Raw genomic sequence first — 25,250 nt, forward strand, 5'->3', positions numbered from 1 at the left:
TCACTGCTTTAAAAAAAAAATCTGCTCTTGATTTATAAGAGCTCAGACCTGATAAAACTGAAGCAACATCTTCTTTTATCGGAATGCATAGAGAGAAATAGCACCACTCGGAATCAATCACTGACACTGAGCATTCATCCGGTAGGGGAAGCATGGAGAGAGTAATGCTGCAACCAGATAGAAATGATTTAAAAGCTTTAAATAAATGTTACACATAATATATAGCAATTCCTTGTCTATCATAAAAAGTAATGGATAAGGAAAGACCAATTGCCAGCACTATAAATCAGCTTCTGCATTAAGCTAACGTTATCCCCATCAACCTTGGCTCTTGGAGGGTTTACTAAAATCGCTGAAGCTCTTTGATGGATGACATGCATTTACAAATCAATCATTCTCTGTCCTGGATCTAAACCATCTTTGAAACTGCCAGGGGTAGCTCTTGATTTTTCGTATCAGGGCTCTGTCTTGTTGTTTGTGGTTTTGGGCATATCCTGCTTATTCTGATACTGATTATACCAACCCTGCTTTGAGTAATACCTTGAGATCAATGGAATTACAGGTGGAGTAATGTACTGCTCAGCATGAGTAAGAGGTGGGCTTTATCTAACTTTCCATTTAGCCAAGTATTAAGCCTTTTCTTCCCCCCCGTCCTCGACTTGTCTGCCATGGGCCAAACTTTATCCCTTGTGTCACCCCCACTAAAGCCAGAGAAGTTACACTGTAGATTAATTTGCTACTGTGTGTTTCAGATCATGTCCTTTCTGCTATTAAAGCCCTGTACTGAGTGAATGGATTTTGTATTTCAGTGAGAGCTACAACATCACTGTGAAATAGTGTACTGGGGGAAAATGCATGGGAGGCTCTTCACTGGGGTTACACTGGTCTACAATTTTTGAGAAGTCATCTGCTTCAGAGATAAAATGTGATATTTATTATGTATTTTGATGTGCTGAATTCAAATATGACAATTAAAACAACTGATTGGCTATTGTTTCTAAGATATTTAAGTTTTTACATTTTATGTCTATGTATATTGTGTAGATAGTAGAGTTTTAATCATAAATTGTAAACCTAGGTCTTTTCATGTGTTTGTGGTTGCTTTCCATGATAATATTTCACCTGTCCTGTTTATATAACACTTTAAAAATCAGCAAAAGGGTTATATAAATAAAATTTATTATGCAACAAAAGGCAAAAAACTATTATGTACATAGTTTAGTCCTATTCAGTGTCTACTCGGCGCTTCTTGGCTTGTGTCTTGTATTCATTAAATGGAGCATCTCTTGTCATTGTGCAGCAATAGTCTGCAAGCATTGATGGGCTCCATTTGCCCTGATAGCCTGCCAGGAGATTCCACTGCCTGGAACCCAACAGCTCTGCCTTACTCTTGGGTAGTTCCAAATCCCTGACGAGGTCATTCAGTTCGCCTTGTGTTATGAGATGTGGTTCAGAGGAGGAGGATGGGAGAAAATGTGGGTCCTGTGACATTGATGGTTCAGGACCAGAAGTTTCATCCTCTTCCTCGTCTGACTCAAGTGAGAATGATTCCGGTGCATCAGGAACCAGCAGTCCTTCTCCGTGGGGTACTGGGCGTCAGGCACAGTCCACTTTTTCTTCTTTGACGCACCTTTCCCAACTGGAGGCACCATGCAGAAGTAACAATTGCTGGTATGATCTGTTGGCTCTCTCCAATCATTGGCACTGCAAAAGGCATAGATTTCCTTTTCCTGTTCAACCAGTGGCAAAGATTTGTTGCACAAGTGTTGCAGCATATGTGTGGGTCCCACCTCTTGTCCCGATCTCCAATTTTGCAGCCAAAATAAAGGTGATGGGCTTTCTTAACCATAGTGGTTATACTGCGCTTTTGTGATGCAAAAGTCACTTCACCACAAACATAGCAGAAGTCATTTGCACTGTTCACACCAGTACGAGGCATCTCTGCTCACTTTGGCTAAACAGAAATGTGTCTCTTTGCAAAATCAAACATTGACAAATAAGAGGGCATGACACTGTGTGATTTCGAGAGCTGATATAGGGCAATTTGTTCAGCAGAGTGATGTAAGCTTCGTTACGATTGCATCATCCATGACTTCTAGGAATAACATGATGCAATTCATATCATGTATGACGCAATACCAGCTTCAGATTTCATCATTCATTGTTTTGCCTAAAAAGCAAGTACTGTCCAAACCCAGTCATAGATTTATTCATAGATCCAGTCAAAGATGTATTTTAGTCATTTCTGGTTTAAATTGAGATCCCTTCCCTTTATAAGTCACTTATCCTCCGCCATTCCCAAGTCAAGGGTCGTATATACTGACCCAATAGCATGTCTTGAAAACTAGAGCCAATCAACAATTTTAAGCATCATTTTTGTTCTCAGTGACCCAGAATTAGTAAAGTTGGACTACGTTTATTTCAGAAGCATTTTGGCTGTAGAGCAGTGTTATTAGAATGTAGGTGTACAAAGCACTGGTGAATATACTCAGGCTTGGGAGAATGCACTTTGAACATATGAGGTTTTTTATGGCCAGATTTTTCAAAGACTAGTGCTTTACATTGGGCTTCTAAATCCATATTATCAGTTAAATTGAATGTGGTCTGATTTTCAAAGCTGGTGTAAACGCTTGTCTTCCATTCACTTCATTGGGAGCAGGATTGTCCCATAGCCACTCCTGTTTTTATGCTGTGGTTTGTATTCTGAGCAGAAACCTCATGAACTGTATGTAATACCTTGTGAAAGCATACCGGTCTCTTCCTTCTTGAGCAGTGTTTCTTTTTGAACGTGTCTTAGGAGGCCAGTGTGTCTCATGATTGTCCCTCGACTATTCAGTTGAAAATAACCCGTTTATAAAACAAGATGCTGGATCAGAAAATAGAGCTCTTCCCAGTGGGCGCAAGATCTCTGTCACAAGAGATGATGAGCAGCACGTTGAAGTTGCAGTTGCTAGCTTTCACCATCCTCTGCGGGGGCAAGCCCAGAATGAATAGAACTGGATTTTGTGGAGTCCTCTGTAGCAGGAATGAGCAGAGTTAAAGTTGAACCATAAAATCCACCCCCTGCAAGTGTGACCTTCAGTGCTGCCTTGTGCAAATAGCCTCAACTACAGCCCCCACACTATTGTTTTTTTCATATTAGAAATATCAGGTCTTGATTTTCCTGTTCTTGCTGGGAGGTAGAGACCTGGACTGGGATCACAATAATGCAGTGGACTGAAACTTGGGCTATGATATTTCATGCCTTCAGTTGAGGCACAGTGGGGATGTTTAGCTAGATTTTGGCTGTTCTGGATTTGTTTGACCATTCTTAACAAAAACCAACTACAGTAGAGCCTCAGAGTTATGAGCAACTTGGGAATGAAGGTTGTTTGTAACTCTGAAACATTCATAACTCTGAACAAAATGTCATGGGCAGGGTGGATTTGATATAAATCATGATTTCAATCACTAGTTCGGAAGACAATTTCTATCATGGATTTCTAAATAAAAGTGCTTTCTTGTTGGTTGTTATAATCCTAATACATATTCTTCATGACTCAGATATACGTAGGTTTCACTTTTAGATGGTACACATTATACATTTTTAAAGTGATTTATTTTGAAAACTTTTCATATTTGTTTTACAGCTATATCAGAAAATGAACGATTGTTTGATTATTTCATTTACCATAGATAATTGAAGCAGATAGTTCACCTCCCAGTGACTTCATAAATATTTCCAATTCAACAAGTTAATCATTAATATTTGGAGGATTTTCTTGCCATCCTATATTAGGAGGAGAACATCACCAGACAGACACTGAAATTGTTTTATTTAACTAAAACAACAACATTATGTATTCTGGATTTTTTCCTTAAACAGCAAACATAATATTTTAACAAAACAAACATATGCATTTTTGAATGTAAACAGTCAAGTTTTTTAAAATCAGGTTTGTTTTTGTTAAAATTGTTTTAAACTAAAATAGTTAAATGAAATATTTAAAAAAAAAATTAAATTGACTATGTCAGCCACATCAACATGAGAAACTTAAAATATTGGCTTCTGCAGCTAACTCAGTTGGCTTTACCTTCATTTTCCTGTTTGTTCACAATCTGGAAAAGAAAAACAAAGCTTTCCTGCTTTTTCAGGTCCCAAATGATTTCTCAATTTGGAATGAATTAGTCCAAAGGAAGAAAATATTCTTTCTACACTGGTAGAAGAAGCTACTGCTATTAAAAGCAAGATTATCACTTCAACAGTCTCTGAATCCAAGTGATTAAGTGACTTCCACTAGTTATATGGTGTGACTTTCTTTAACACAGCAGCAGCAAACATATATTTCTTGAACGGTTCACCCTTAGCTCTGAAGTTTATTATAGTTGGCATTATGGAGGGATGGTTGCTGGATGTTCATGTCATAGCCAACTCCTCTTCTTCAGCAGGTAAGGTTTGAGCCTGAATATTTGCAAGAAAATGAGCTAGAGATCGTGCTTGTCCCATCTGATTTTTTAATGCTTGTAATTTAACTCTATCATTGCATATTTCTCTTTTTAAGATGTCACTCAGTTCCTTCCAAATTTCAATAGCATAAGCAATAAAACAGCTACTTTGCTGCATTTTGTTCAAGGCTGGAGAAATAGGCTTCAGGATACGCAGCATGTGCTCAACGTTTCTCTTAAACCCCATATTGAGAACTTTGGCTGTGACAGTGCCATCTACTTTTTCATGATTTTGTTCACAAACTGTCATCAGATTAGGCCAGTTCTTGATATAATGCTCAAAACAGTCCACTTCTGAGTTCCATCACACATCTTGTGGGAGAGTTAGCTTGGTTCCTCCAACTTTTTTTAGAGTGACTGCTGCAAAGTGGATGTTACAGAAGTATTTTACAATTTCAACAACATTAGCCTTTATTACTGGAACACTGAAGTCTTTGGCTATGAGACGCATCAAATGAGCACTGCAACCGTATGTTATTAGCTTGGGACTCTCTTCTAAATAATTTCTTCTCATCTTGGATACATTTGCAGCATTGTCTAGGACCAAGCTGCATAGTAGACATTTGAATATTTTTTCACAGTTTGTTATAGCTTTTACTGCTGCTATTTATAAGTATTCTGCTATGTGTGCTTTTCCTGATGAATCAATGGTTTCTGTAAGGAAGACATTCCCTTCTTTGAAAAAGGGGGAAAAGGGGATAGAGAATAAGACTGAGAATATATTATTGCCCTTATATAAATCCATGGTATGCCCACATCTCGAATACTGTGTACAGATGTGGTCTCCTCACCTCAAAAAGATATTCTAGCACTAGAGAAGGTTCAGAAAACGGCAACTAAAATGATTAGGGGTTTGGAGAGGCTCCCATATGAGGAAAGATTAAAGAGGCTTGGCCTCTTCAGCTTGGAAAAGAGGAGACTAAGGGGGGATATGATAGAGGTATATAAAATCATGAGTGATGTGGAGAAAGTGGATAAGGAAATGTTATTTACTTATTCCCATAATATAAGAACTAGGTGTCACCGAATGAAATTAATAGGTAGCAGGTTTAAAACAAATAAAAGGAAGTTCTTCTTCACGCAGCGCACAGTCAACTTGTGGAACTCCTTACCTGAGGAGGTTGTGAAGGGCTAGGACTATAACAATGTTTAAAAGGGAACTGGATAAATTCATGGTGGCTAAGTCCATAAATGGCTATTAGCCAGGAAGGGTAAAGAATGGTGTCCCTAGACTCTGTTCATCAGAGGATGGAGATGGATGGCAGGAGAGAGGTCACTTGATCACTGCCTGTTAGCTTCACTCCCTCTGGGGCACCTGGCATTGGCCGCTGTCGGTAGACAGATACTGAGCTAGATGGATCTTTGGTCTGACCCAGTACGCTGTTCTTATGTCACACAAGCACATACAACAGGAACATTGTTGACCTTGCTCCACCCGTCAAGACTCAGGTTAACAATTTTACCCTCTAGACCTTTTGCACACTACTCAATTTCTCTTTCATACACTTTACCCAGCAATTTGCCTGCGACATCTGCTCTGTTGGGTGGACTGGATCCTGGTCTTAATGACTGAACCATGTTAATAAAGTGTGGATTCTCAATCATACAGAAAGGAGAGTGTGTTGCATAAACAAACCAGGCAATTTTTTCATCTTTTTGTAATCTACTGGTTCTTATAACAAACTTATCTATGGTTGTTTGTGGATGATGGAGATTATTTTTTCTTTTTGCTGCAGATGATCTACTGTGATTGTGTGATATACATGATGTGACTGAAACACTATCATTGGCAGATAACTCTGAAACTATAGAAAATTATGGTGATCTTAAAGGTGGATAGTCTTCAGAATCCTTTATGTTGAGGATCGATTCTCATAAACAAAATAAGTCAATGCAGTTGTTTAATTATTATTACCATACTACTCATCATTCATTGCACTCAGTACTACTTTAACGGTGAAATTGTAAAAAGAAAATCTGTTTGTTTCAACTATTTATTTTTTATCACAACTGCATCTAAAATGATAGTACCATAGAGTAACAACTATATATTTTGCTCAAACATGAGAATTCAAGAATAGTCCAGAAGGAAGACAGGCTGTCCTTAAGAAAGAAGTATGAAATAAACAAGTTTACCTACCTGAAGATCCTGCATGTTCAGACATGTTCCTTTCATCATCTTCAATGCAGCTTCCTCCTGAGAAGGAACGCTTATCATGATGATGTTGTTGCATTTGGGCAACCCGGCCTTGCATTTCTTTGGTGCACTGTTTGCATTTTGCATGCATGCCTGTCTTACCCACAGATAGAGAAACTTCATTAAAATATTCCCAAACTGGATCTCTCTTTTGGCCTGCTGCCATTATAGGTTTTCCCTTCTAGTGAGAGAATGCTATGGTATGTCTCAAATCAATGAAAGCTACACTCAGAAAAACCTCAAGACTTATGGAATATGCTGCTCAAACAGTTTCACTTTTGTTTCTACTGCCTGTCCTTCCCTTCTCACATTTATCTCCAGATTTCTTCTCCTTGTCCGGATCTAGTCTACCCCCAACAATCTTCTTTGAACTTTTTGAAACTTTGCACTTTTAAAGAGAGGCAAGGGATTTACTCTGTGTATACCAATTTGCAGAGGGACAATAGGGTTGAAGTCTGTTATTTCTTACCTCTATATATAATTTATTTAAAAACGTTTTTTTGCTTTTAACAAGCATGTTATCCCTGGAGACACAGATCCACAGTTTGAGAACTGCAAAACTAAGCATCTCTGATGGTATCTTCTAGACTGAGCACGGAGTCCCATTGGGTAGATAGAAATATTAGCCTAAATAATTTATACAGAAGCCCCTGGAACCACATAAGATTGGGTCCCTAATCCATGAACTATTGAAACTCATTTACAAAACTTTTTTTAAACATTACATGAATATATTGTCTCGTACTATAGAATAAGAATTTATAATCCCTATTCCATGATGAGATACGTTATTGCTCAAGGATATCTTAATTAAAACTATCTTTTGATAGGTTCTTTCCTAAAAATGCGTTTTATAAAAAAAATCAGTTTGTTTTTTTAAATCATTCATTTTTATCCACCCTGGCCACAGGTAGAGAATATGAGAGACTGGGGTTCACGAGTTACAAAGCACCTGCAATGGCAGGGATTGATTTTTGAGAGACCCAGATAAACCTGCCAAACCACCCACCCTATGCTGCAGAGGAAAATGAGTGTGTGTTTGGGGGTGGGAGGAACAATCTGCCAGTATGACCTGGGGAAAATTTTTTTGACTCTGAGCATTTGAGCAAAACTCACTAGCCAAGCATGAGAGAGAGAATTCTCTGTATTACCTCAGTGTACCGTCCACCATTCCGGTGTCTCATCTCCACCTGGACTCATGTCTAAAGTTTAGGAAGAAGGATTTAATAAAGGAAAAAAAAAGACCCAGAATATGTCAGTGGGGAAAATTTTCCTTCCTGACCGGTATTTAATTTGTAATTAAAGAGGTGCCAGGGCTCAAGCATAGCTGACGTGGCAAGCCCAGAGGTGTCAGGGCTATGAACTGCCAAGTCAAGAGGTGCTGGGGCTCGGCCCTGGCACAAATCAAGCCCTGTTCCTGACCCTTGCAGGTGTCCAGCTGAAGAACTGAAGCATGAGATGCAGGACATAAGAGAGGACCGGAAGAGACCCCTTGGGCCACTGAACTCAACTGCCTGCGGTCACAGGCAACCACATCATACCATCCCACTCATAAACTTATTTCTATTTTAAAACGAAGTAGGTTATTTGCACCCACTACTTTTGGGAGACTGTTCTAGAACCTTATTCCTCTGGTGGTTAGAAAACTTCTCCTAATTTCCAACCTACATGTATTCACAGCCAGAATTTATTCATTTCTTCTTGTGTCAACTTTTTCCTTTAACTTAAATATCAGTAGCTCTTCTCCAGCCCTGGTGTTTACACATGTGAAGAGCAATCAATCACCTCTCTGCTTTCTTTTCGTTAGGCTAAACAAGCCAAGATCTTTTAGTCTCCTCTCATAAGATGGGTTTTCCATTCCTCTGATCATCTGTGTTAGTTTTCTTTGAATATGGAAATAAGTTCTTTGACAATTCACATTTTTAGGGAGAGGAGTGGTCACTTTTCTGCATAGGAAAGGAGAGCCCAAATGAATAATTTCTCTTTTATTCTACCTAAATCACTTCCCAGTGAGCAGGACCCTAGAAACATGTTTTGTTTTACAGATAATATTGAATGGTTCTCTTTATTTATTTTGGCAAGTCTGCCAAACACAGTGGCTTTGTATGGTTACAAAGCATTTGGGTGGCAGGCAGTGTATGACGATACATAGATACTGCAGTAACAAGGGTTATAGGAAAGCCACAAGGGCAATATTGTAGTTATCTAGATCGATGTTTTCAAAAGAGATCACTGATTTTGGATGCCAAGCTTGTAACACTTTGGGCTCTAACTTTCAGAGGTGTTGAGTGCCTACAGCCTCTGTTGCTTTTAAAATGGAATGATGGGTGTCCAGTACTTGTGAAAGTCATGCCAAAGATGTCTCATGTTAGGCCTTGGCTACACTCACACTTTACAGCGCTGCAACTGGGGTGTGAAAAAACACCCGCTTGAGCGCTGCAAGATACAGCGCTGTAAAGCGTCAGTGTAATCAGGGCAGCAGCGCTGGGAGTGTGGCTCCCAGCGCTGCACGCTACACCCGTAAGGGATGTGGTTTACATGCAGCACTGAGAGAGCTCTCTCCCAGCGCTGCCGCTCTGACTACACTCACACTTCAAAGCGCTGCCGGGGCAGCGCTTTGAAATTCCAAATGTAGCCATACCCTAGGCATCCACAAGTCAATGCCTCCTCTGGAGAAACATGAGCCTAAGTCATGAGTGCAGCCAGTGCTAGTAAAATCCTTTCTCAAGTTGACAGTTTATCAGCCTTGAGGATGAACCCAGTCTACCTCCCTTTCAAAACAATTTCTCTCATATACAGTTGCATTGTGAACAGAAGCAAATCTGGGGAATGCTGGGTATGACTACTGAGCCATCTGATCCATTTGGCATACTGGTCCAGCTGTAGATCTTCAGTCAACAGAAGATGGGAAGATGATTCATTCTTCACACTTTGGTCTCTGGCTCTGTTCACTTGCATATATGGATTGGATCTGTATCTCTGATTCCGTTTGTCTGCATGTAGGCTCTCTTTTGATGTGGTCATGTCAGACACTTCATGCTTGCTCCTCTTTTACTGTTATATGGGCTTTTGTTCCTGTGTTAGAGTGTAGATCCATTATTATTGCACGGACATACAGATCCTATGGATAACAGTGGTTTCTCACCCGTGGCCTGTCACATTCTCTGTTGTTCAGCTTTATTACTATTTTTTAAATGATTCAGCAATAAATCCACTTGAGTGTTCAGTGGCTAAAGACAGCAGTGTCTAATCCAGGCTTCCTTTTCCAGGTATTACCCAGGCTTGCCGTTTGATTCAGAGGCTTGTGACAATGCTGTGCTACAGAGGTACTGTCTGTGCTTGTCAGCCAGCCCTTGCAATGCTTTGGAAGTCTTAGGGTATGTCTACATCTACAATTTTGCAGCGCTGGTTGTTACAGCTGTATTAGTACAGCTGTATAGGGCCAGCGCTGCAGAGTGGCCACACTTACAGCAACCAGCGCTGCAAGTGGTGTTAGATGTAGCCACACTGCAGCGCTGTTGGGCGGCTTCAAGGGGGGTACGGGGAACGCGGGAGCAAACCGGGGAAGGAGACCAGCTTCCCCGCGGTTTGCTCTCGCGTTCCCCGAACCCCCCTGCAAACCGCAGGGAAGGAGACCTGCTTGCACGGGGGTTCGGGGAACGCGAGAGCAAACCGGGGAAGGAGACCAGCTTCCCCGCGGTTTGCTCTCGCGTTCCCTGAACCCCCCTGCAAACCGCAGGGAAGGAGACCTGCTTGCACGGGGGTTCGGGGAACGCGAGAGCAAACCGCGGGGAAGGAGACCTGCTTACACGGGGGTTCGGGGAACGCGAGAGCAAACCGGGGAAGGAGACCAGCTTCCCTGCGGTTTGCTCTTGCGTTCCCCGAACCCCCGTGCAAACCGCAGGGAAGGAGACCTGCTTGCTCGGGGGTTCGGGGAACGCAAGAGCAAACCGGGGAAGGAGACCTGCTTGATTACCAGAGAGGCTTCCTCAGGTATGCTGGGATACCTGCTTATTCCACGGAGGTCAAGAAAAGCGCTGGTAAGTGTCTACACTTGATTACCAGCGCTGGATCCTCTACACCCGAGACAAAACGGGAGTACGGCCAGCGCTGCAAACAGGGAGTTGCAGCGCTGATGATGCCCTGCAGATGTGTACACCTCCTAAGTTGCAGCGCTGTAACCCCCTCACCAGCGCTGCAACTTTGTGATGTAGACAAGCCCTTAGATTTAGCTCCCTTGTAGTGGCCTTGTCTTGTGTTCCAGGAGAGCTAATCACTGCAGATCCCCTCTGTGCAATCCCATGTAAGCCATGTGTTCTGAAACGTCCTCTTTACCTTCTGCCAGCATCCTCTAGTTAAAACTTGAGTCTTAGTGTAGAAGACTACTAGAGGCTTAGATAGTACCGACTCTAAATGTGACCTTTCTTTTTACGCGTGGGTTCTTACTCAGCTCGGAATGGGAGCTATTTCTTGCATCTGTCTGTGAGCTTGTTTCACGGGAACAAACTGCCATTGTGCTTGTGGAGCTGGGTTTGAAGTTGTGGAACTTGTGTGAGCTGAAGAAGGCAACATGCCCACTTCTGATTAGAAAGTCAAGGGATTTAAATTCTTTATAGTGACCTTTGAGAACTACTCATTTGAATCCTGCAGTAGGCAAATGCACTTGGACTCCTAGAAGAAGCGGCTAAGGTTGGAGAAGCACTTCTGGGTGGTGTCTGGGCTTGCTTGAGGGTTACTGGATTGAGGCCTGGTAAATTAGAGGACCATGCTAATCAGTACGATATGGCTGCTTCTATGAATGAATCAATGTGAAAGGAAATCAGATATAATTGTGACTATCTAAGCACATAATTCAATTAAAAGGCTTGTGAATGTGATGTCTGTTTTGTTTTTTTGAACTGAGTGTTTCTGATGATGTATGGCAGGATTAGAACAGGGAAGAACGTCATTGTCTGGGTCTTCCTGACCACCTGCTGAAATGTCAGGTTTTTGAGTTTTTAATGCAGAAAATTAGTGAGATTTTCCTGACCTGGACCTGCCTGAAGTAGAAGAACAGAGCGCAAGCTCATCTGTCTCAGTATCTCCTTATCTTTGGAAGTTTAAGCAAGTGTCTAGGCAAATAAATGCTTATTTTTGGCATATAGATGCCAGTATGGGTCCAAATGTAGATATCCTATTAAGGTGCCAATATCTGGGAAAAATTGAGCTCACAAAGTCCAATTTCCTACTGATACATTGTTAGAGAATCACTATTTGAAAAGGAAAGGTTCCCTGCATCAGTGCTGCTCTCTAGGCTATGATGACCTGTTCTCGCATCATTTTAGTCAGGTGGAAGCTGCCTTTAAGTCTGAAGTCAGAGGTCCCCAAATTGTGGGGTGTGCCCCCTTAGACGGGCACCGAGGAACATTTGAGGGGGCGCGATGGGGCTCAAACCAGCCCCCACGAGGGATGGGGAGGGAGCACCACTCAGCCCCGCTCTGCTCTGAGCTCTGCTGTGGCCCGGCCTCACCTCCCAGCCACATCCTTGCCCGTGGCCCCACTCCTGTCCTCAAACCTGCCCCGCACATCCCTGCCCCCTGGAGCCATGGCCTAGCTCTGGGTACAGGGGCAAAGGGGATACAGACGGGTAAGGGGGGTGGGGCGTGATCCTGGAAAGTTTGGGGGCCACTGTCCTAAGCATTCAGTTCAAAGGTATTTCTGCACCTAGGATAATATCAGAGAAGAACTAGTGTAAAGTAACCGACTTATTTGTGTAAAGTGATCGGACCTATTAAAATAATTTACAGGGAGCAAAGAATGTTTCCTGGAACAAGAAGAACTTGAAGGATGGCTAGTGGGAGACTTCCAGGCATTGGAGGTGGCTTGATAGACAGCATTATGGTAGACAATGAGAGGATTAGGATGAGGGGGAAATGAGAGCAGTGATCATGTCCAAATGAGTTTATAGGGATTATGGGCCCAATTTGTCCCTTTAATGGAATGCACTGACTTTAAAAATAAATAAATAAATAAAAATCTTGGAAATGCTCCCATCTTTCCTCTCCCATCTTCTCTGACCAAAGTGAGCAGGAAAGGGACCCAACCATGACTTGAAATACACAGCATCGGGGATGCTAATTCTTGCAAGTATGCTTAGAGAGCTCAGCTCTTCTCCAGAGCTGCTAATAACTTAGGTTTGCATCGTGGCTTCTATCCTAAATGACCTCAAAGCACTCTGCACATTATACACACATGCAGCATGGTTGAAATGCAGCCACCTCTGGAATGGAGCCCAGTAAATCAACCTGCACATAAAATGCTAATACAAGAAGGGAAGTCTTAGCCCAGGACTCCAGGGGAAATCTGAAATTCTTACCCAACAGGTTTGTGGGCTCTTTTTATGTCCACAGAAGACAAACAGGTTTTGAAGGGTTCATATGAAACATGCACATGCTAACAACTGCATGGAGCGCAATTTACTTGGAAAGGATTAAGGACTGAGTCGACCCTGCTAGGTGGGGTGAAATGAGCTGCATCGCCTGGGAGATCCTCTGCAGGAGTTGAGGTGTTGACGTGGTTTCCCTCCCATTCTAGGTTTAACTGGAGCAGTCTGGTCCCCCTGCAGCTGAGGGGCAGGACACTGGGCCTGCAGGCGGAGGATTCGGAGTTCCACCTTGAAGGCATGCCCTTCCGCATCTTCGGGGGCTCCATGCACTACTTCCGAGTCCCCAAGGAATACTGGAGAGATCGCATGGTTAAGATGAAGACATGTGGCTTGAACACCCTCACCACGTAAGTGCTATCTTCACTAACTGGGTCCTGCAGAGTGGCTATTTAAGTTAGGGGGGATTTTGCCATTGACTAGAGCAAGTCCTAAAAGTGTCTTCTGTTCAGATCATGAAAAAAAGATTGGATCCTTTCCCTGCTCCCCTTCACGTGTTTTCCTGCCAGCAGGTCATTAGCCTTCCCCTGAATACGCTATCCAGCTAGCTAATTCCTTGCTCCCCTAAACATTCTCTAGCTGATGGCTACCAGCTCCAGTCCTGCTGGTGGCTCTGAGTCCCAAGGGCACCTCCTGTTTGTTCCAATCTTTCTGCTGTGTAGCAGCAGCCCCTACCAACCAGATGTCTCTTCCTTGTTAGCTGCTTCTGCACACCTCCAGGCTTGGACGTCTGGAGGAGCTTCTGGAAACAAGGAAAAGAGCTAGCACTTAAATGATGCAAGAGCTATCCATGGACAACCAGTAAGCACGTGTTTGAGAACTACTGCTCTAGACCAATATAATTCTATTAAACTGATACCCTCAGTCGTGCATGAAGCAGACAGATTGAGCTGTTGTCTTTGGGAGCCTTGGGGGTGTTGTGGACAGAACGCAAAGGGCACACTGCACAAGGAGCAAACAAGGGCCTGCTTGACTTGACCTCTACTTGGTTAACCATCTTCAGTTCTGCCAGTCCACAAATCTGACTCTGACCTTCTCTAAGTTTTACAATACACCTGAAGAACCTGCTCAGTCAGTCCTGGCTTTCTGGGTATTTCTGAGGGAGTCTGTTGTGACTGGTCACTTAGCACTTTCACAGTGGCAAGGCAGGTCCAGGCTCTGCAGCTGCCAGTTAACATGACAGTGCTTTGGAAACTGCTTCAGCCTTGGCAATGAAGAGATACCTGGACACCAAAGACTAAATTCCAAGGTGAGTCTAAATCTGTCCCTTCAGTGTGAAAGTCACAGCAACTTAAACTCCTTTTCACTTCATTACTTAGACTCCCACTCTCTTACCAACCTTTAACAGGCCTCCCTCCTTACTGATCCTCTGAACCTGATCCAGCAAGCCTAAGGGCATCTGAGCTGGGGTAACTCACATACTGAAGGGCTGGAAGAAAGAAATGTAGGAAGAAAAGCATCTAACACGAGAATGTAAGAAGTGGGGTATAAAGACAACCCCACCCTACTCTAACTGCGGGCTCCTCAGTGTGAAGTAACATCAACATACACCCCTTGACACAGGTGCACAAATAGCTGTAAGCTTGCTTGAATCTATTTCTGGCTAGAACTGTGTGTGCACAAGAAGGCAATGTATTGGGGAAGGGGGCAAGGGCCCACAGTCCTAGCCCCACTGCTCAATGTATGAATTCCCAGTCCCTCACTCTAACTCTGTGTTTTCAGGTATGTGCCATGGAACCTTCACGAAGCAGCGAACGGGAAGTTTGATTTCAGCGGAAACCTGGATTTAGAGTATGTGGTGCAATAATGAGGAGGGTTTGTTTTGGTTTTTTACTCTATTGTTATCACTGGTTTGAGTGTGGGAGGCAGGGCGTTGGGGAGGCGGGTACAACAGTAAGAACCATGAGCTTTGTGTGTTTGAATCTTTGTTTGCACCCAAGGTGGCTTGTTAAAGTTGCATGTGATTGTACTTTGAATAAAAGTACATCCCTGATCCTGTTGGGTTGTAGGTTCACTGCCTCTCCCTGAGTAATAACTTTAGGATGCAGCTTCTGTTAAGGAAGGATAAACTTGACTGCTAGAGAAGTGTTTACTTAGTAAGCATGTGCTGCATAGATAGTTTTATAGGGACATGTAGAGAAATGTTCAGATCGCTATCCCCTTCCCTCTCCTCTCCAGTCACCGCCACATCAGGCAGTTCTGCTTTGTTTAGTGCCTCCTTTCTAGGCCTGCAGTGAAAATGATGCTAGAACACTGGTCTCCAATCTCTTTAGATAGTGCACCCCATCAGTAAAAAAAAGTTTTGAGCATGCACCCCCTGCTCCCGGCCAAACTGCCAAGGGAGGGGAGAAAAAAAACAAAAGCCGCTCGGACTCCTGGCCGAACTGCCGAAGGGGGGCGTGGAAGAGCGGAGCTGCTTCAGTACTGCTCCTCCTGCCGCGCACCCCCAAGGATCCTCTTGCGCATCCCACTTTGGAGACCACTGTGCTAGAAGACTGTGGTTTGACACACGTATTGTTTTTGGCATCAAGGATAGTGGTCAGGAACTCCTTTCACAGTTGATTCTAGCAGGTTTCAAGGCTGGTTTGCTTGTGTAGCATGGAGAAGGATGCAGGGGTCTTTCTAAGTTTTGCTCCAGATAACATCTATAACAGGGTTCTGACGTATTCCCAGACCATATCATTGAGGCAAACTCTATTTGGACCTTGCTTACAGCAGCCATGTTTAGCAACTGTTTTTTGAGCACGTGATCAGGAGTTGGGAGAACTGACTCTGCCACTGAGTGTGTTTGGCCTTGAGCAAAGCACTCAGTCTGTTTTGTGCCTCATCTTTCTCATCTGTAAAATGGGGATGGTACAGAAGTGCCAAGTAATAGTATCTTACTAGACACTTCTAGGTTGGAGTAGCATTTTCTAAAGTCTCAGCTATGCAAAACTTCCACAAAAAGTTTGTAGTTAGTCTGCATTTATGCTGGGGGTTTACCTGCATGCTTGTTAAGATGTAACAGGTCCATTATAAATCTCTGTTCTTCTTCCAAAAGCCTTCCTCTCCCCATATGCTGTCTTACTCTTGCCCTTCCCCTTCTGTCCTCAGCAACAGTGAAGGTCATCCACTGACTCTCAGCATCACCACACTGACTTTCCTGTGAGTCGGAAGTTGGGGGAGAGTGGTGATTTGCTTGGTGCCATCTGTCAAGTGGTGAAACATTTCTCCTGGGTAGAGGCTGCTTAGTTAACTCTCTGGGCAGTCTGCCTCCACAGTTAAGTCAGAAGCTCTCTGCTCTGTGAAGTCAGGTGGTGGGCAGTGCCAGTTAAATGGAATAACGGTATTGTTACCAATCATGTGACTGCATTAAGGCTCTGCGCCCACTATCCCTCTAATATTTTGAGGCCTTTGAAACCCACTGATTTGGAATCACCTCATATTGTTGCTACAGCAAACTATTTCCTTTGACTTTGCTGCATAGACAGCATGGTCATGGGTGCATTAGGAATGCACAGAAACCAGGTGGTTTTTTAGCGAGACAATAATTAACGTTGTCTGGATCTCCTAGGGCCTTCCTTACCTTGGCAGCTGAAGTTGGATTGTGGGTGATTCTGCGTCCAGGACCCTATATCTGCTCTGAATGGGATCTTGGTGGTCTTCCCAGGTAAGAGTATGCATGGTAGTCACGTGGATTTGGGTTTTTTGTTTGACTCAAATGCTCAGGCATTCAGCCCTTAACTTGAGACAATGTGTATATTTTTGCATTCGTAAAACCATAGGAACACACAAGCTCTTTGGGTCATGCAGCCCAGCTTCCTGCAGAGATTCAGAAATAATGTTAGGAAATGATCCAATGTTTCAGCCTGTGTATTCCAAGGAGATAGTCATGTCCCATAGCAGCAAGATTCCCACTCAGTCATTGGTCCTTTCAGAGCATTACAAACAGTAGACCTGGAATTAGAATTCTGCTATGAACAGTTTTTTTTTTTAAAGGCTGTGGTGTGTAATGGTTAGAGCAGAGAATTGGCATTGGGAGATCCATATTCTATCTCTGACTCACTGTGTGACTTAGATTTACCTTCCTTATGCTTCAGTTTCCCCGTCTATAAAATACAGATAGTGATATTTGCAACTTGATGTTAAGGATTCATTCACCCCAGGGCTCATTTTAATAGTCCTATGGGGACACACACATGATGTGGATGGGAGCAGTAATGTCCCATGGTTCCCTCATCCCTCTATTAGAACTTCTTTTAAAGCTTTGTCCTCCTGAGTACCTTTTTTCTCCACAACAAAACCTTCACTTACAAGCAACACTCTAGATCTGTGAGGCTATCATGGCCAGCGGCAGCTCAGGCTGGTTCATAAGGTGGAGTCAGCACATTTACCAGTTATCTGGCTGCCACTGCGTAAGTGGAGTCTCATGTTTACAGCAGCCTGGTCATGGTAAGAGCCTGTGGGAGTCAAATCTAACCCGTAAGCACTGAGAATCTCTCCTGGTTACCAGATCCCAATGGGACAGCTGCCAAGATTCAGTCCCACTTGTTTATCTTTCCTTGTCTTGCTCACCAGATCTTTAACCTCTGTGGAGGAGCTTGGCTCAGATGAAATTTTAGGATGATCTCTCCCCACGTTTCTCGTCTCACTTTTGCTGCAACTCACACTCTCCCGACTCTCAGACAAAATGAATTCAGTGTGTTTTGGCTATTTCATGCAATTAGCGTAATCTTATCAGGAGACTGAGTTTGATTAAGGCCTCTGGGGTATCCTCCTGCAGCGATGTGAGACTTTTGCCTTAATACTTTGCCACAACATGCAACAAACTGTTTTGTGCAAGCCTGGGGGCCCAGGTGGCAGCAGGATGTGCTGCCACCTGAGAATCAAAATTAGAGTAGAGTTCTGAGATTGTGAATGTCTTACAGAGATTCTCTCTTGTCCCATCCTTTCATCGTCACTCATGATGCCACAGCTGCTTGTGATAACAGGAAGCGGTTGGTTAGAAATAATATTGGTCGAAAATGACAGCATTATTAGCTGATCCCAGGTCACCGTTGTAACATATTTTGCTCACATAGAACCCCTTTTGCCTGATAAAGTAAGTAATAGTATCCCCATTTTACAGTTCAGGAAACTGAGGCAAAGCATGGTTGTGACTTGGCCAGAGCCATGCAGTTGCAGAGTGGCATGTAGAACCCAATAATTGTGACTCTCAGGTCCTTACTCTTAGCATTAGCCCAGGCTTTCTCCTGTAGGGACTGGGCAATGAGCAGAGTTACTGAGGTTAGATGGATTGTAATAGCTCTGCAGTATACTGCACTTGGATACACATTGATTGTTCCTTTGTTATCCCAAACAAACCAATTAAATCCTGTAAACCTGCATTAGAAGTGAAGGGACAGATCACCTGAAAGGATGCTGTGTGTTGGGGTAGTGATTTGGAGGTGTCGTTCTGTACTGACTGCTGCTATCATGGGTGCCCCTGGCTGAGGTTGGCCGGGGGCTCAAAGGCAAAAATGGGAATGACTCCCCGAGTCAATCCCTCCTTTATAGTTTCTAAAAATAGTGTCAGTCCTGCCTAGAATATGGGGCAAGTGTACTAGAGAACCAGTGTATCAGAGAGCACAGCTGCTCTGTGTCAGATCCAACAGAAATGATGAGCTGCATGCCATTCACGGGGGGTGCCCCTGCAACAACCCCACCCGTTGCTTCCCTCCTCCCCCAACCTTCCTGGGCTACCGTGGCAGTGTCCCCCCCATTTGTGTCATGAAGTTATAAAGAATGCAGGAATAAGAAACAGTGACTTGTTAGTGAGATTAAATGAGGGGGAGGCAGCCTCCAGCTGCTATGATAGTCCAGGCAGTACAGAATCTTTTCTTGACACATGAAAGGGAGAAGGCTGATGGAGCTCAGCCCCCGGTTGCTATGATGAAGACGGTTACCAGCAGTTCTGTACCATCTACTAGGAATGACCAGGAATCATTCCTATTTTTACCCAGGCGCCCCCTGCCAGCCTCACCTGAGGCCAGCCAGGAGCACTCACAGGCTGATGGTGACGATGGGTAGCAGTCATATTGTACCGTCTGCCACCGGGGAGGGGAGAAAAGCGGATACTACTCTTCACTGCTGCAGCATTGCGTCTACCACCAGCATTCAGTAGACATAGAGTGACAATGAAAAAAGTCAAGGAACGATTTCTTTCCCTTTTCTTTCTCATGGGGGGGGAGGGAGTAAATTGACGAGCTATACCCTGAATTATGCTGGACAATGTGTTTGAACCTACAGGCACTGGGAGCTCAGCCAAGAATGCAAATGCTTTTCGGAGACTGCGGGGACTGTGGGATAGCTGGAGTCCTCAGTACCCCCTCCCTCCCTCCATGAGCGTCCATTTGATTCTTTGGCTTTCCGTTAACGCTTGTCATGCAGCACTGTGTAGCCTGGAGATTTTTTTCAAATGCTTTGGCATTTTGTCTTCTGTAACGGAGCTCTGATAGAAGAGATTCGTCTCCCCATACAGTGATCAGATCCAGTATCTCCCGTACGGTCCATGCTGGAGCTCTTTTTGGATTTGGGACTGCATCGCCTCCTGTGCTGATCAGAGCTCCACACTGGGCAAACAGGAAATGTAATTCAAAAGTTCACGGGGCTTTTCCTGTTTACCTGGCCACTGCATCCGAGTTCAGATTGCTGTCCAGAGCGGTCACAGTGGTGCACTGTGGGATACCACCAGGAGGCCAGTACCGTCGATTTGCGGCCACACTAACCCTAATCCAATATGGTAATACCAATTTTAGTGCTACTCCTCTCGTTGGGGAGGAGTACAGAAACCGATTTAAAGAGCCCTTTATATTGATATAAAAAGACCTCATAGTGTGGACGGGTGCAACGTTAAATTGGTTTAACGCTGCTAAAATTGGTTTAAACACATAGTGAAGACCAGGCCTCAGAGTCATTGCTGCTGAACCGATGGCAGAAGCAAGCATTTTCCTGTTAGCGCTGCAGAAAGAGCAAACTGGCTTCTGTTCTGTCTTTTTTTTATTATCCACACTAATGTCTAAACTTCTGGTGCAGGATCTTTATTATTGGGACTGATATCTAAAACAGATAATCCAGCTTGACATTGAGATCCCAAATGCTTTTGCAGAACTATTGCTAGGAAAAAGCCTTTTTGACTTGGAAACTGTTTGTTTTGATCTGGGAGTGAGTTAAAGAGAGAATAAAGCCAACTTTACAATGTGTTATTTAATGAGTCACTTGAACTCCATGTTGGATGCTAAAGTTAATGTGAATCCAGGACAAAATCACTAATGTCTGTGTACATCTGTGTATGAATGCACTGGGTAAAAGTACAGGCCATGATTATGTCCTGAGTGTATCTAGCTTAGAGTCTGATACTGCTGTATGCTTTCGGAGAGATGTAGAGTACCTTCAGCTCCCATCTAGCTTGCTGGGAGCTCAACATCTCTCAAGAAGCCTTCAGCACCTTGCAGGATGGAGCTGTTGCTGAGCTAAATAACCTAAAAATGGCAATTGTTTTTGCCTGAACTCTGTGACATGTAAGCGAGTGGCAGTAATGCATGCGGGCTGGAGCAGAAGTGGGTCTCCAATCGATTCCCGCTGCTGCTGCTGAACAGTTTCTGTTTACTCCAGGATTGTCCTTCTATTCTCTCCTAGCTGGCTACTCCAAGACCCAGAAATGCAACTGAGAACAACCTACAAAGGCTTCACGGAGGCTGTGGATGCCTATTTTGATCACTTGATGACCAGAGTGGTCCCTCTTCAGGCAAGTAAGATGCATCACCCTCTCTTTCCAGGACTTGGCTGCTGTAAGTATTAGAGACCACTCATGCAGTGGCAACAGAATAACAGGGCAAATGTGCTGACTCCACCTTATGAACCAGTCTAGACTGCAGCTGGCCATGGTAGTCTCACAGATCTAGTGAGTTGCTTTCAAGTGGGGGCTGGGGGGTAATCCTAGCTCATCTTTTACTGAGTTCTGTGGAGGAGTAAGGTGTGCAGTAGGAAGATACTCCCATTAGATTACTCTCTTCCTCTCCACCCTCCTCCCCCCCCACAGCAGCGACGTACAGGTTTTCCCTAGCTTGGAAGGCACAGGCTTTTCCGCCTTAACTTCTAAAGTGTGAGGCCCCTCTCCTCCTCACAGACATTCATTTCTTGAGCCCAGGGCTGGTATAACTCCAGTTTCAGCTGGGTTAGAAATCGTGAACCTGGTGATCAGCTTCTCCCCTCTCTTCTTACAGTACAAGAAAGGGGGCCCCATCATCGCGGTGCAGGTGGAGAATGAATATGGTTCCTACGCCAAAGACCCTCAGTACCTGACCTACATAAAAATGGTAATGTTGGCACTCCCACTCTCCCCTGTGGCAGGCACCTCCTGAGCCTGCTCTTTAGCGTCCTCCTTTCCTGCACTCCTACAAACGTCTGCTGACACCTGAGCACACCGGGAGAACCTCAGCAGGGTCAGTGTCTGATCCAGCTAACCTCCAATACCCATGTTCCTGGAGCAGGTGAAGTGATCCACCCTGTATCTCGATGGGGTTTGGGGTAGGGAAAGAGATCATGTTTAACACCTTCACTGCAGACAAGAGCCCGTGTATGCTGACTGTTGCACTTCATGAGCTCTTCCCAGAAACACAGGGATACCTACCTGGCCCTGGGCAAGGCTGTTTTCTGGCTGTGCACATTCCCATTCTCCAGATCAGAAGCAGTTTGGTGGTGGTTCTGAGGCATGTCAGATCCAGTACCTTCCCTGGGAGAGAGGTTTCTGTGAGCCAGACAAGCCTCCTCCTAAACCTCTGTAATCTGGAGCTCAACCTTGGCCAGGCAGCCTAATTTGACTAAGGCCTCCCTCATCCTCATCAGGCAGATACTGTGCCCCAGTCTGGGCTTCTGAGCTGGGGGCAAAGAGGTGATGTGGACTTGAGGAAGCTGTGTTATCCTGGTGGATCAGATATGAGCCATGCTGACTTGCTTACCTCTGCTGCTGGCACAATACCCATGCCAGTGCAGACAATTAACTGGGGCCACTTTATAGCTCAGAGGGTCATCTTTCCGTGAGAATCTAAAAATCCTGTTATGTATAAGAGGGAAGTTACTTGCTCAGTGTCCTGCTCTGTGTGTGTGTATTATGGGGATGGTGTTCTGTTTTCAAATGCTTGTGCTTCAAATGTGTAAGATTCAGAGTAACTATTAAGATCTTGGATTGGGTGAATGAAGACTCCTCCCACACATCCCTTGGCTTCAAACAGGTGGCACAGTCCTCTTTTTGCCTGTAAGACCCCGCTCCCTAGAGTATTGTATTTACAGGCCCAGGTTTGCACCATAAACTCAATGTGTCACCTGCTTTTCTGCCATGGCATTGACAGCTCCTGCTTTAACCTTGCACGTATTTCAGCCCCCTTGTGCTAGAAGCCAGTTGGAGAGTTAACTGGATTAGTTCTGGCTCACGTCATCTTATTCCTCACAACTAGCCTGCAAGTATTCAACTGAAGGAGTCACGTGGCGAGGTTCCTAATCCTCTTTGAATTACTCCCTTCCTGCGTTAACTCAGTCTTCACCTCCTTGGAGGTTAAATATGCAATGTCCTGGTTAACAGGTTAGAAGGTTGATTTCTAGCCTGAACAAAGCATGTGAGAGCCATTTTAAAAAATCTGTCTAGTTCACGCTCCCACTTCTTATATCAAGTAATGAGCAGGTAAGTAAATGGCTGTTTGGGTCCTATATCACTCTGGCATGGAGGTGGCACTATTGCATTGCTCTGAGATCAGCCTTGACAATTTACCAGCACAGGTGTAAAGTCTGCTTGCTCACCTTTACCTTTATGATTATGACGATGAAAGAGCTAGTGATATTTCACTCGCCTGTCAAAACAAATTACATGCCCCAGACGAGTGACTGAATAGAATTTTTCAAGGCTATTTCCTTTTGGTCTGGTATTGTGTGTGACACCTCCTGTCTGAGGCTGCATTGTCTAGCGGTTAGAGGGGAGGGACTAGGAAATCAGGACTCCTGGGTTCTGCTCTTGTCTTTGGATGAGAGTGTGGTATAGAGTTCGTGCAGAGAGACTCCTGGGTTCTGTTCCTGGCTTGGCCCCTGGGTTTTGCATGTGATGGGCTGGTTACTTCATTGCCCTTTGCCCATCTGTGACTCTAGACTGACTAATGTTTGTTGTTAACACGGTGCCGTCATCATAAAATTCATATTTAAATTAAAAAACAAAAAAGCCCCTTAAGTTCCCACTCCCCATCGCATCCTGTCAGGTGCTGCCTTTACCCTTCTGTGTCCTTGTCATGACTTCCTGTACCAGCAGCCACCTTCCTCAAGGTACATGAGCATACTGCTGCTGTGATTATCTGAATGCATACACCTGTGCCTGCCTTTGACTCTGTTTGTAATCCTGGTTTTCCTGTTGCACCCTGAAATCCTGTAATGCATTTCAATGTGCAGCGACTTACTGTGTTTTTTTACTTACATCCAAGTAAAATAAATATAAATACAAACGTAACATTAATGTGGCACTCTAGGAATATTAAATAAGTGCAAGTGAGAGAAATTCCAAAATTCCCACAGTAACTGAATTCTGCCCCACTACATGTGTCCATTAAGATTTAAACATCATAGCGAATGCAGTATAATGATGAACAGAGATTGGCAAAGAAACTGGAACCGGGCCAATGTATCTCTGAAATTTTGTCTCTTTAAATTCTCACTCATAACATTGATTTAATGCAACATTCCTTTGTGCAATATGTAAACGTTCATCGTGTAAGTGCTTTACAGACATTAGCTAGTGAATCCTTGCAGGTAACTGGTTCATACTGATATGTATTTATCCCTATTTTACTATGTGGTAAAAGTAGAATGGAGAACTAAGAGAAGTCACCATTCAGGGATTCCCCTTGGCATAGTTACCTATAATGTTTGCCCAGAAATGAATGAGAGCTGTGTCCATTACTTGGTGATTCTGCTAACCCAACCTGGTCATCTTTATTAAATGGTAGGAAGGCAGACTATTCTTTGCCTCCTTCCCCTATATTCCCCTTGGAGTTGGAAGCAGTGGAATTACCAGATATGTTCAACATATTGCCCAATGGGGATGCGTAATCCTGAAATTTGGGAGGGCCAATCCAATCAAATAAAGAATCTCAGTGGGACAAAAATGAAGGGAGGCAGAATAGGGGGCTGTGGTAGCTTGAAAATATGTATATTTCAACCACTTCTCTTCTGGTAGTAAAGTTTGACAGCACAACAAAGGGAAGGGGCCTGCTCACATTGAAATGAATTGAGATTTTGCCATTAACTTCCAATGAAAACAGGAATAAGATGTGCTTTGATATTTACATAGCCCATTTTGGCTAGAAAGTAGCACGGTGCTTTATTGTAAAGTGCACAGCTGTGGCCCCAGATGAAACTTCCTCCATTACTTTCAATGGATGGACGAAAAATAGTTTAGAAGCATCCAGGTAAGAGGTCTGTCCCCTATCTTCCTCCCTCCACCCCAAAGAAAGATGATACTGAACTGTACATACTTAGTGTGCTGGTGAAATGTTACATTCAGGTCCCAGCACAATGATTTTTTGTTTGATTTAGGCCCTGTTAGACAGAGGGATTGTGGAACTGTTAATGACTTCTGACAACAGGGATGGACTGTCCTCTGGCTACATGGAAGGAGGTATGTGGCATTGCAATGCTTTTCAGGGGGAAAAGTTAAAGCCACTCTTTGGGATGGTGGAAAAGATTGATGCCTTAAATGAAGGGAGGTGCATTTCCTTAGGCACCTCTTTATTATTTATTACTTTTTGTGCTGCGTTAGCTCGTAGGAGTACAAATCAAGGATTAGGGCCCCATTGTGCTAGATGTTGTACAAACACAGCGAAAAGGGAGTCCCAAAGAGCTTAATGCACGCTCCTTTTCAGTGTATGACTGGGATATGGTTGACAGCAGAGTTGCACCATGGCTATACAACCCGTTGAAGCACTGAGAGTTATATAGCACTTTCCAGACCATGTGGAGTTGTGGAGGGCTGATAGGGATGAACAGCTTGGGTATAATAAGGTTTAACCATATATAGCTACCTCATCCTGTTTGGTGAGGGGCATCTGCAACTTCCATTAGAGTTCTCTGGAAGATGTAAGAGATGAGATA

The 25,250-nt window shown here is 43.9% G+C and overlaps 1 protein-coding gene across 3 annotated transcripts in view; it reads left to right on the forward strand.

Moving 5' to 3' along the window:
* Positions 1-25,250, forward strand: part of GLB1L2 (galactosidase beta 1 like 2) — a 52,786-nt gene that overhangs the window by 3,075 nt on the left and 24,461 nt on the right. For 2 of the 3 annotated variants that reach the window (XM_050922184.1, XM_050922187.1), the window contains exons 2-7: positions 13,256-13,453; positions 14,826-14,894; positions 16,657-16,752; positions 20,760-20,868; positions 21,347-21,439; positions 24,696-24,777. In XM_050922184.1, coding sequence (XP_050778141.1) covers positions 13,256-13,453; positions 14,826-14,894; positions 16,657-16,752; positions 20,760-20,868; positions 21,347-21,439; positions 24,696-24,777 — 647 coding nt within the window. Of the gene's footprint in view, positions 1-6,233; positions 6,318-13,255; positions 13,454-14,825; positions 14,895-16,656; positions 16,753-20,759; positions 20,869-21,346; positions 21,440-24,695; positions 24,778-25,250 lie in introns of those variants that run through there. The other variant, XM_050922186.1, reaches the window with a different exon arrangement.

This window comes from Gopherus flavomarginatus, chromosome 13 (assembly GCF_025201925.1).
Source record: "Gopherus flavomarginatus isolate rGopFla2 chromosome 13, rGopFla2.mat.asm, whole genome shotgun sequence".
NCBI lineage: Eukaryota > Metazoa > Chordata > Testudines > Testudinidae > Gopherus > Gopherus flavomarginatus.